Source organism: Ascaphus truei, chromosome 1, assembly GCF_040206685.1.
Source record: "Ascaphus truei isolate aAscTru1 chromosome 1, aAscTru1.hap1, whole genome shotgun sequence".
NCBI lineage: Eukaryota > Metazoa > Chordata > Amphibia > Anura > Ascaphidae > Ascaphus > Ascaphus truei.
Window position 1 is genome coordinate 59,675,390 of NC_134483.1, and position 12,954 is coordinate 59,688,343.

The 12,954-nt window shown below is 45.1% G+C and overlaps 1 protein-coding gene across 3 annotated transcripts in view; it reads left to right on the forward strand.

The window, feature by feature from the left end:
- Positions 1 to 12,954, forward strand: part of CCDC152 (coiled-coil domain containing 152) — a 63,531-nt gene that overhangs the window by 27,024 nt on the left and 23,553 nt on the right. For all 3 annotated transcript variants that reach the window (XM_075588879.1, XM_075588896.1, XM_075588888.1), the window contains exons 4-5: positions 7,513 to 7,581; positions 9,582 to 9,646. In XM_075588879.1, the coding sequence (XP_075444994.1) occupies positions 7,513 to 7,581; positions 9,582 to 9,646 (134 nt within the window). The remainder of the gene's footprint in view (positions 1 to 7,512; positions 7,582 to 9,581; positions 9,647 to 12,954) is intronic.

The window sequence follows — 12,954 nt, forward strand, 5'->3', positions numbered from 1 at the left end:
GAGGGGGTTATTCCAAATTGGTGTCATGCCCGATGCCCTGCTGGTCAGGCCATATTTGAGCCTTGTGCTTTCCCAGATTGATAGCGAGTTGGTCATTGAGGATAGCGGCAATTTGGTGCTATTGCGCACCTTCTTGGGGTACCAAATCAGATGCTCTAGTTCCAATGGGGAGCATGCCTCTCGTTCCAACGCGACCCACCTTTTAGAGTTGGGGTTGGTGTGCCATTGCACAATTTGACATAATTGGGCCGCTCGATAGTATGACAACAAACAAGGTACTGCTAGCCCTCCCGCCCCCGTTTGTGTGCGCATTATCTGTTTGCTCACTCTCGCCTTTTTGCCTCCCCAGATAAACTTATCTATCTCAGTTTGGAGGGAGAGAGTTTCCTTCAAACTTAACGGCACTGGGAGTGTTTGAAAGAGATACAAGAGGCGAGGGAGCAAGTTCATTTTTACGCAGTGGATTTTGCCAATCCATGAGATTTTATTTTTGGCCCACCTATGGAGATCCTCTCTCAGGGTCCGTATCAGCCGCGGGTAGTTAGCTTGGCCAATTGTGTTATATGTCCGCGTGATATTGACCCCCAAATATTTAATTTGCTGTTTTTGCCAGCGGAAATTGAAGTTAAGGGCAATTAGTTTTTCTACGTGTTTAGGGAGGTTTATGTTAATAGCCTCCGATTTGCTCTGATTGATTTTGAAGCCGGAGACCCTATTGAACCGTCCCAGCAGATCTAGCAGGTTTGGCAAGGAGGTGAGGGGCCTGGATACTGTCAGGAATACATCATCCGCATAGAGTGCCACCTTATGCGTCTGGTTTCCGATGGCAATACCTGAGATGTCTTTGCTATCCCGTATCTGAGCCGCCAGCGGTTCCATACACAATGCAAAGAGGAGGGGGGAGAGCGGGCATCCCTGTCGCGTGCCACTCTTAATTTGGAAGGGTTCCGAAGCGAATCCCTGGTGGGCAACCCTAGCCGACGGGGTCGAATATAGCGCAAATATAGCTTTTGTTAATTTGTCACCCATTCCGAACGCTCCAAGCGTGGCTTCCAAGTATGGCCAGTCTATCCTATCAAACGCTTTTTCCGCATCCAGACTGAGCGCAATAACTGGTATGTCTTTATGATTGGCTATTTCTATCAGATCAATAATCCGTCGGGTATTATCTGAAGCTTGCCGACCCTGGATAAACCCGACTTGATCTGGGTGCACCAGTCTGGGTAGGATAAGACTCAATCTATTGGCCAACAATTTAGAGTAAATTTTGATGTCCGAATTAATTAGGGATATAGGTCTATAACTTTTACAGTCCTGTGGGTCTTTCCCTGTCTTGTGTATTACTGAAATGGACGCTTGGAGCATTTGGCTAGGGAACTGGGAGCCGTTCAGCACTTGGTTAAACATATGAAGTAGATAAGGGGCTAGTTGTTTTCTAAATTTTTTGTAGTAAAGGTTCGAGTACCCGTCGGGGCCCGGGGCTTTAGAGGGTTTCAGGTTTTTCATAACCTCCGATATTTCCTCCATTGTAAAATCTCTACCCATCACCTCTCTGTCCACCCCGCTCAAGCAGGGTATATTTGAGCTATCCAGAAAATTCACTAGGGCCTCCTTGTTCGCTGGAGATCTAGCTACTTTGTCTCCGTCGTATAGTTTTGCGTAGAAGTCTTTGAATTCCCTTACAATTTGTTTGGGGTTGGCGGTAAGTTCCCCTGATTCTCGCCGTAACGTTTGGATATTATAATTGCGTGTTTTGGAATTAATCATATTGGCTAGTAAGGTATCTGGTTTGTTTGCTTTCTCGAAGAATCTTCTCTTTGACCAACTTAACGCTTTCTCAGCCTGGGAAGTGAGCAGAAGGTTTAGTTTAATCTGGTTGTCTTTTATTTGTTGCAGGGTCGCTGCATTGGGTAACCTTCTATGTTGTTCCCAGTGCTGCTTTAACTCTGCTTGCACCTTAATAATTTTTGCGTTGCGCTCTTTTTTCTTGCGGGCTCCCATGCTAATCAAAACCCCCCTCAGTGTTGCTTTATGTGCCTCCCAGAGGGTTATATGTGAGTCAACGCTATCTTTATTCTCCCTGAAGAAGTTTTTAATCTCCTCCTTGATCTTTCTCTCGAGGTCTGGGATCTTTAGTAGGGAGTCATTTAGTTTCCAGTTTGCTCTTGGCCTTTCCAGCCCTATCTGTGTGCACCTTAGCTCGATCGGTGCGTGGTCTGACCATGAAATATCATGGATCTCCGTATGGGTGACCGCGGAGACCAGTCTACTAGACACAAAGAAGTAATCGATTCTGCTAAATGAGTCGTGTGGGTGTGAGTAGAAGGTGTAAAGTTTTTCTAGCGGGTGGGTTTCTCGCCATGCGTCCACTAGCTGGAGGTCTTTTAATTCTTGCTCTAACGCGGCAGATCTGGGATTGGCTTTGTGGTTGTGAGGCCCGGAGCGATCCAGAGTTATATTCATAGCCACGTTGAAGTCCCCCCCTAGGATTAAGGCTCCTTCACAGAATTTTTTTATGACGCCGAATGTCTTCTTAAAGAATTCTGCCTCATGGGTATTAGGGGCATACAGCGTGGCTATTGTTATGGGTACGGCATTTATGGCTCCTACGAGCATCAGAAACCTGCCCTCTCGGTCCTTCTTTACTTTATTTACTATTAGGCCTACTTTATTATGCACTAGGATTGCTACACCCCGCTTCTTTTCTAGGGCGGAGGATAGGAATACTTGGGTATATTGTTTATCGAAGTATTTGGGAGCGCTAGTGGTACTGAAGTGTGTTTCCTGTAGAAGGATGAAGTCTGCTCCCTTTTTTTTGTAATCAGTAAGAGCTATCCTTCGTTTGCATGGGGAGTTTAGTCCCTTGGTGTTGTGGGATATAAATGTTAGAGGCATGTTGGTGCGGGGTACTGACCTTGTATTCTTAGTGTTGCTTTTGGGTGTATCGAGCCGCTACGGTGCTGCTTCTGTACCTCTGCAGTACTCAGCTCTGTGCGGGGCTTCGGCGGTGGACCACTTGTGTAGGAGACAGTGTGGGGGAGGGTAGGCACATTAGGTACGCGGGATACATGAGGGAAGAAAAAGAACACATATAAAACACATATCAACTTGGGAGAGTGGTCAGCGGCATAGTACCACTTTCTCTCCCTTGCCTGTGGGTCTGGTGGGTCTCTGGAGCACGCCCTCCGACTCCGTCTTTCTCCAGAGGGCCGTGTCACCCCACCTCTTCCCCAGGGCTTCCTCAGGTTCTAGGGCAGCTGCCCCAGCCCGAGGGTAGACACACACGGCGACAATAGGACCGCCGTCCCAGCCGTCTAAATATCAACTTTATTAGTCTTAACTTGGATCTCGTTAAAGCTTGCATATGAGATAGTCTGCGTAAAACCTCTACTGTGAGCACAAACCCAAAACTGACCATGTAATCATAACTTTCCACAACTTGGCCCCTTTTCCTCTATATTTGTGACGCCCCTTCTATTGCCTGCTGAGCTTAAGCTATCTGCTGCATCCTGTAGGTATAATCTCTTCCCTTTTAGTTCAAAGCTTTAATTTAGTTCGTATTAGCTGCTCTTAGCTTAATTGCCCCCCAGAGGTATCTGTCCGTCTGGACCTATCTCTGCACCTCCCCATCTCCCCTCCCGTGCCCATGGCGTCGCTCTCTTTGCAGGCTTCTACCTTGGCATCTCCCCTTCCTAGCTTACAGGTATGCCTTTGTTATTTGTTGCTTCTGTATGCCCTCCAGCTTTTACCTCTCTCCCTTCCTGCTCCCTCCTCCCTCCTTCTCCTCCCCTCAGCAGGCTCCTTCCACTTTCTGCTGCCCTCCGCTCTATCTCCCTGCTTTCCCTTGTGGGGAATGTATCTGTGTCCTAATCCCCCTGCGCCGCGCTGCTGGTGTATGTTGTGCTACTGTTGTCCACAGCCTCCCTTCGGTGCCTTGTGATATTGGATTGCTGGGCCGCTTCCGGGATCTTGTTCTTGCTCCCGCCTCTTCCGGTTTGGTACGACCGCCGCCATCTTGGATGTGGCGCCTCGATCGCGTACCTCTCGCGTGAGGCGCTGCCTCCTCCCCGTTGACGTCATCTGCTGCCTCCCCTTCTCAGTTGGGCTCCGGAGCTGGTCCAAGATGTCCGCTATTCCTCTTCTGCTGCCGTCGGGGGTACAGGTAAGTGGTGCAGTGATGCTGTGGGAGATCAGGACCTTGTCTCTGTCGGGTTGCGATGCGAGTGCCGTGGGGGGGGGGGGGGGCGCAGCCATGAGAGGGCTCCTGGTGGGGTTTTCGTGGGCATCTTTGGCTAGCTAAGAGGTAGGGTCAACTGTAACTGTGGAGAAACATTAATTCTTTATTTGGCCCTTTACCGTGGGCTGCGGGCTTGGTTGTTTTTGTTGTGTTTGTTGGTGCTTCCTACCTCCCGCCATGTTGGATCTGGGGCTGCTCTGTTTCCCGCCACTTCCTCCGTGATTTTATCTTGCAAGCCCAGTTTTGTAAGAAAGGCTCCTCCATCCTCAGCCTTCTTTATTGTGGTGGATGCCCCATTTTTGGACACCAGGAGCCCGAAAGGGAAGATCCAGCGGTATTTAACCCCTTCGTCCCTGAGGATCCTGGTGATTGGGGTAAGTTGCTTTCTTTTCAGCAACGTGGTGGGGGAAATGTCCTGGAAAACTTGGATCTTCTGTGACTCAAAGGACGGGTTATTACGGGTCAGCTGGGCAAACTGTTCTTTTATTCTGAAGAAGTGGAAGCGGGCGATGATATCCCGCGGGGGGTCTCCCGGTTGTGGCCTGGATCTCAGGGCCCTGTGGCAGCGATCCAAATGCAGCTCCTGGGACGTTTTGTCCGGCATCAGCTGGGTCAGCCACCGGGCCATGAAATCTTCTGGGTCGGACTCCTCTTCTGGGACCCCCCGTATCCTCATATTATTTCTTCTCTCCCGATTTTCGGCGTCCTCCTGCTTATCTAGAATGTCCTGGATAGTGTCCTTTACTTGGGCCAATTGTTTATCTGTTCTATGGAGTGCTTTCACCGTAGTGTCCAGTTTCCTTTCCAAGGAGTCAGTTCTGGACCCTATGCTGCTTATGTCTGCTCTTAGGGACGCCACCTCGGCTTGCAAGCATCTCTTAATGTCCGTGCAGAATTCCTGCATGTCGCGTCTCCGCATAATTCTGTTGCCGTTATCATTCTCCCCCTCTCCCTCCGAGTCGGAGCCGCTTAGCGGGAGGCCCTCTTGGCTGCGGGCGCGTGGCTGATCTCCCTTGCTATAGTAGTCTGTCATCACTGTGGAGGGGCGCTTTGATCTTGTTCCCTTTGACATCTTGGGGGTATCAGCGGGCTATGTGGGTAACTTTCTTTAGTTTTGGTGAGGTTTTAGCGCATTTATTGATTTTTTAGTGCCGGCTGGGAGCGGAGCTGAAGGTTCAAGCAGCCATTCAGTCCGCCGTCGCGCATGCGCATCACCAATGATTTTTTTTTAATGGAGTGAGCGCCCTCATTGTAGCGTAATGTGGTAATTAAGTAGATAATGTGATATCTTGTTTTGTATGAGAGTTATCCTTTCTAATTGCCTAACGTCAGTAAATGATTTGGATACTAAAGCTGCATCATTTTTTCTTTCTTTGAAGCGATTCAAGAGAGTAGTTGCTTCTAGATTAAAGTCGTAATCATGTCTGCAATGTCTCCTCAATCTTCTAAATTGTCCTGACGGAATGTTCTTGATATAAGGGTAAAAGGGGACGATAGACAGCACTCTGATGGTGTTAAATATATGCAATTGCAGGGTGCACGGAACAAAAGGGGACCCTTATTCCCCTGTATAGTACTAACAAATCTACGTAAGTACCAGCACTCACTGTCTAATAGCTAAATGATGAAAACAGTTGTAATGCAGAATAAACATTTAATAATAAAATGAACCAGAAATAAATCAAATGTGTTTGCAGAAACCAGTATCACAAATGGGCATGTCACAAAGTGAGGGGTGGGGGGGGGAAAGAAGGAAAAGGGGAAAAAACATGAAACACAAGGAATATACACAAAAAAAACGGAGAACGGAAAGTATGCTAGGGGGGCGACGTTTCGAGGGACTACCTCTTCATCTGGCCCATTCCCCCTGGTCCAAAAGGACCGAGAGGTACTTCCCTAAGCCTCCCTTCCCCTATACCTGGTCAAATCAGACACCCCTGAAAATAGCTAGTAAACATATAGTGTAAGCTGTTTAGCTGTATTTAGCTTACACTATATGTTTACTAGCTATTTTCAGGGGTGTCTGATTTGACCAGGTATAGGGGAAGGGAGGCTTAGGGAAGTACCTCTCGGTCCTTTTGGACCAGGGGGAATGGGCCAGATGAAGAGGTAGTCCCTCGAAACGTCGCCCCCCTAGCATACTTTCCGTTCTCCGTTTTTTTTGTGTATATTCCTTGTGTTTCATGTTTTTTCCCCTTTTCCTTCTTTCCCCCCCCCACCCCTCACTTTGTGACATGCCCATTTGTGATACTGGTTTCTGCAAACACATTTGATTTATTTCTGGTTCATTTTATTATTAAATGTTTATTCTGCATTACAACTGTTTTCATCATTTAGCTATTAGACAGTGAGTGCTGGTACTTACGTAGATTTGAATGTTCTTGATATGTTGTGGATGGTGTCCACTACAGGCGTCTAAGTACCTGTTGCAGTCAACCTTCTTATGGAAGTTTTTGTGTCGGATAGGGCCCTCTCATTATTCATTAATAAAAGGTCTAGAAACGCTATCTTCTCTGTATGTATTTTGCTTGCGAATACCAGAGCGAAGTCATTGTGATTAAGAAAAGTTAAAAAGGAGACTTAGCTGCCTATGTAACGAGTATAACAAATATAATCACTGCGCTTCTCCATGTAAAGAGCATGCAGCTAGTGAAGGAAATGGCCATACAAATGTGCAAAACAGAAAGTGAATCCCTGCGCTTCTCCCATAGGGATAGCAATCAATGGGGAATATATATATATGTATGGTGTAAATATCTATAAGAAAAAAGGAGACTAACGTGGTTAGCAGGCTTGGCATTATTTGATCAAAGGATGTATACCAAAAGTCTCCTTTTTTCTTATAGATATTTACACCATACATATATATATATATATATTCCCCATTGATTGCTATCCCTATGGGAGAAGCGCAGGGATTCACTTTCTGTTTTGCACATATGTAACGAGTATGAAATGAGCATGAGGCGAGAGTCCCAAGAGCTATATCGGGACCTTTCGTAGGCCAAATACGGCATGCTGGTCACCAGTTAATGAGCCCTGACTTAGGTTATGTATCAAGGAAAAAGTTGTGCAATTGTGGAGCAAAACAAACAGCATCAGATGTATCAAAGAAAATGTCCTATTCATTTTAATGGTATTTTTATCTTTAGTACTTTCGTTGCAGATATTTTTGCCCCAGAATATAAACCCACTAGAACTGTGTGTTGCCCTTAAAATGAAAAAACTTAGTGGTTATTATCTGTATTTACAATACAATTAAATTTGTTTTCAAGATTGTGCTGCTTTGCAGGCTGTCATTAAAGGGCTACGGGAAACCGTTGAAATACAGTGTAACATGAGAGGTAAGCAATAAACACCTCGTATTTATGTTTCTTTGTATGCTTACTGACTTTATAAACTTCTTGGGGGCGGGGGGGGGGGAATCCTCTTTCTAGTTGCAGCCTCCACACCTACTTTGTATTTTTGTACCAAGTGTACACCATTTTGTTACTTATAAAATGCCACTTTCTGCCTTGAAAATCCTAAATGCGGGGAAGGTTGGCAGCCCAAGGTGGGTGTCTCTGGCAGCGGCAGCAGATCCATGTCTGTGTACAGCAAGGGTATCAAACGCAGGGTCAGGTTTTTGGGGATATCCCTGCTTCAGCACAGGTGGCTCAATCAGTGGCTCGGGGTTATGCACAAAGCAGTTATAAGTGTTTTTAAGTGAGATAAATGCTTTATGACGCAATATTTTTTTAGCAATGACTGTGTTTTGATGATAAAAAGCCTTTTAAGAGCGATACTGCAGTGTTATCACTGCTTTGTGAATCGCGCTGCATGCAATATTGAGAAATAAAGGCATTTATCTCACTTAAAAAACGAATCACTGCATTGTGCATAACCCCCTCAGTCTTTGACTAAAGCCACTGATTGAGCCACCTGTGCTGAAGCAGGGTTACCCATAAAAGCTGGCCTGTTGGTGGCCCTGGAAGACTGGGTTTGGGAGCCCTGCTGTACAGGCTGCCCACGACTGTGTTCTCCGCAGCTTGGAATTGCTGCGGTCTATTTCCCTCAGTGATCCGTGGCTGCAAGGATCATGACATGCTACATATGTACTGTACTGCACATGCTACATCTGTACTGTACTGCACATGCTACATCTGTACTGTACTGCACATGCTACATCTGTACTGTACTGCACATGCTACATCTGTACTGTACTGCACATGCTACATCTGTACTGTACTGCACATGCTACATCTGGACTGTACTGCACATGCTACATCTGGACTGTACTGCACATGCTACATCTGTACTGTACTGCACATGCTACATCTGGACTGTACTGCACATGCTACATCTGTACTGTACTGCACATGCTACATCTGTACTGTACTGCACATGCTACATCTGGACTGTACTGCACATGCTACATCTGGACTGTACTGCACATGCTACATCTGTACTGTACTGCACATGCTACATCTGGACTGTACTGCACATGCTACATCTGGACTGCACATGCTACATCTGGACTGTACTGCACATGCTACATCTGGACTGTACTGCACATGCTACATCTGTACTGTACTGCACATGCTACATCTGGACTGTACTGCACATGCTACATCTGGACTGTACTGCACATGCTACATCTGGACTGTACTGCACATGCTACATCTGGACTGTACTGCACATGCTACATCTGGACTGCACATGCTACATCTGGACTGCACATGCTACATCTGGACTGGACTGCACATGCTACATCTGGACTGTACTGCACATGCTACATCTGGACTGTACTGCACATGCTACATCTGGACTGTACTGCACATGCTACATCTGGACTGTACTGCACATGCTACATCTGGACTGTACTGCACATGCTACATCTGGACTGTACTGCACATGCTACATCTGGACTGCACATGCTACATCTGGACTGTACTGCACATGCTACATCTGGACTGGACTGCACATGCTACATCTGGACTGTACTGCACATGCTACATCTGGACTGTACTGCACATGCTACATCTGGACTGTACTGCACATTCTACTTCTGGACTGTACATTGTACACCAATGCAAAAGATTCAAGCCATTATTTGTACTGTACAAATACTGGTCCAAACTTAAAAGGGGAATTACTTTTTTTCATGTAGCTTACTACATGATGATAAAAAGGATACATTGGCAGCAAATAACTTAATTTGCCCTTATATCATGGTCGGAGTAACTGAAAGCTCAATACTGTTCATCATGAACATGTAGCATAATTGGATGCGATCATTAGATTGCCTTCTTGTAATAAACTGTACATTATCTTAATGCGTCTGCATTATCCACCTTTTATTTAGATGAAAATTGCAGCCTAAAGAAAAATGTAAATATTTTAGAAGAGAAACTACAAAACATTAAGCAGGTAAGATGAAGTCGATAAACGTGTAATTTTATTAATCTATTTACAGACAAAACAAATGACTTTATGAAGCAGGACCACATATTTTAGTCCTGAAACATTGAGAGAACTCAGTCACGCAACATCTACCGATCTACCTCTATACCAATGTCTAAAGGTTGCTTCATTGTGTAAGATCGGTTTAAAAACCAACCTACAAAATACACGATAATAAATATAAATGAATATACGATATCTACTATGTCATAAGAATCTATTAGGTGACCGATCCCTAACTGAGGAAAAATGCAGCAGCGAATGCAAAGTTACTATGATCGGGACTGAGTTATAAAGCCATGTTTAGAAAATAAAATGTACTCTCAATCTTTATGTCAGCGCATGACAGTGAAGATATATTTTTTAAATGAAACTTATTTGCGCGCACCTACCACATGAGAAAATTTCCCTGGCAGTAAATGCAGTTGAGGGTGACGGAAGTACGTGAGTGCTGGCAGAATTGCAACAGTGAATGCCAGCAGTGCTGGATCGATGGGCACACACGCAGGCTGCACCGGGCCACTCACTCACACACTGCGCCGGGGGGAGAGGAAGGCGGTGGGTCTCGATCCCCGGGATGGGGAAGAAATCCCCCATCAACAACGTACAGTAAGTGCTGGCAGAATTGCAAGAGCAGCAGAGGAGGTATAACAGCGCTGGATCCATGGACACACACACCTCAATGCTGGATCCATGGACACTCATGCTCCGACCCACTCACACTCGCTGCTGCGGAGGGAGAGGGGGGGTGCTGCTCCGTGTGACTCGGACAGGGACAGCTCGTCCACCCTGTCCGTTGAAGAGGAAAGCGGCGGATGCTGAAAGCACCCGTCCTAATGAGTGTGCAACCATGAACACCACCACCACCCCCTAGTGTGCCTCCGTCACCCACAGCATCCACGAATATGAAAAAACACACTAACGATTATTGGTACAATGATGTGGACAATCATAAATTGTCAGTCCAAAGAGCTTATGCGTGTATAAAGTGGTTATCTCACTCGCATGCCCAGCAGCCCTTCATCGCTCATGCAGACAAGCCTAGTAGGTACTGCCCTTGCCAGTTGCCCTTACCCATTCTCGCACATGCGCAGAGGTCTCCATGGAGCGTACGGCGCAGAGGACCACATTAGCAGCATAGGGCGAGACACAGAGACACACACACACGCACGCACAGAGACACACACAAGGAATTCAGTTGGTATAAATATAGAAATGCAAATAGCTAAAGCGGGGGGGGGGGGCACACGCGTTCTAAGTCAAACTTCTTTACGTTTTGTCACTGAAATTGTGTTTTGATTGTTCAATGAAAACATAACCATCACAAATACAATTTCTGTGACAAAAGACAAAGAAGTTTCCCTTAAAATGCCGTGCTCGACACACCCTTTTTGGGGGGGCTGGGTTGATTCCTTGCCTGTTCATACTCCCTGTGCAATTTTGGTCCACAGGCTTGCTTCCCATTCTGATGAACTTGACTCTGTGGAGATCAGTACCCAGTTGATATGGGCTAGAGATGTTCCTCATAATAAGTAGATCTTGAATTTCCATCATCTTGGAGAGAGAGATCTTTCGGAAGTCATTTTATCCTATGGGATAAATCTAGAGGATTGTTGTATATATATATATATATATATATATATATATATATTTAAAAAGGGAACTAGATCACAACCGGGGAATTACAGACCAGTAAGCCTGACATCAATAGTGGGGATGCTACTTGAAGGTTTAATACGGGATAATATTCAGGAATACCTAATGGAAAAGAAAATTATTAGTAATACCCTGTAGTCAGCATGGATTTATGAAGGATAGGTCATGCCAAACTAACCTTATTAGTTGCTTTGAGGAGGTAAGTAGGAATTTAGACCAGGGTAATGCAGTTGATATGGTCTACTTAGATTTTGCAAAGGCTTTTGATACGTTTTTTTTAGAGGTTGGTGTACAAAATAAAGCAAATTGGACTCAGTAAAAATATTTGCGCCTGGATTGAAAACTGGTTGAAGGATAAACAACAGAGGGTTGTCATAAATTGAACTTTTTCAGGTTGGGCTAAAGTGAGTGGAGTACCTCAGGGATCGGTACTGGGCCCCCTGCTTTTTAAATGTTTATTAATGACCTTGAGGTTAGCATAGAGAGAAAAGTCTCCATCTTTGCTGATGACACTAAATTGTGTAAGGTAGTAGAATCAGAGCAGGATGTAATTTCTCTCCAGAAGGACTTGGATAGACTGGAAACTTGGGCAGGTAAATGGCAGATGAGGTTTAATACAGATAAATGTAAGGTTATGCATTTGGGAAACAAGAATAAACAGGTGACTTACAAATGAAATGGGGATAAATTAGGGGAATCCTTGATGGAGAAGGATTTAGGAGTTCTTGTAGACAGCAGGCTTAGCAATAGTGCCGAAAGTCATGCAGTAATAATAATAATAGCATGTTCTTGTACTGTATAGCGCTGCTAGTTGTACGCAGCGCTTTACAGAGACATTTTGCAGGCACAGGTCCCTGCCCCATAGAGCTTACAATCTATGTTTTTGGTGCCTGAGGCACAGGGAGATAAAGTGACTTGCCCAAGGTCACAAGGAATTGAACCAGGCTCCCCTGCAGCAATCTCAGTGTCAGTCACTGTCTTTACTCACTGAGCCACTGCTTCAAAGGCAAACAAGATCTTATTTTGCATTAAACGGGCAATGGATGGAAGGGATGTAAACATAATTATGCCTCTTTACAAAGCATTAGTAAGACCACACCTTGAATATGGAGTACAGTTTTGGTCACCACTCCTTAGAGAAGACAATATGGAACTAGAGAGAGTGCAGAGTACAGCCACCAAATTAATAAAGAGGATGGATAATCTGATTTATGAGGACAGGCTAGCTAAATTAGATTAATTTACATTAGAAAAGAGGTGTCAAAGAGGGGATATGATAACTATATACAAATATATTCGTGAGATAATACAAGGAGCTTTCAAAATAATTATTCATCCCAAGGGCAGTACAAAGGACACGGGGTCATCCCTTAAGGTTGGAGGAAAGGAAATTTCACGAGCAACAAAGGAAAGGGTTCTTTACAGTAAGGGCAGTTAAAATGTGGAATTCATTACCCATGGAGACTGTGATGGCAGATAAAAAAGATCTGTTCAAAAAAAGGTTGGACATATTTTTTTAGAAAGGAAAGGTGTACAGGTATATACCAAATAAGTAAACCTAGGAAGGATGTTGATCAAGTGAGTAATCTGATTGCCAATATTTGGAGTCAAGATGTAAT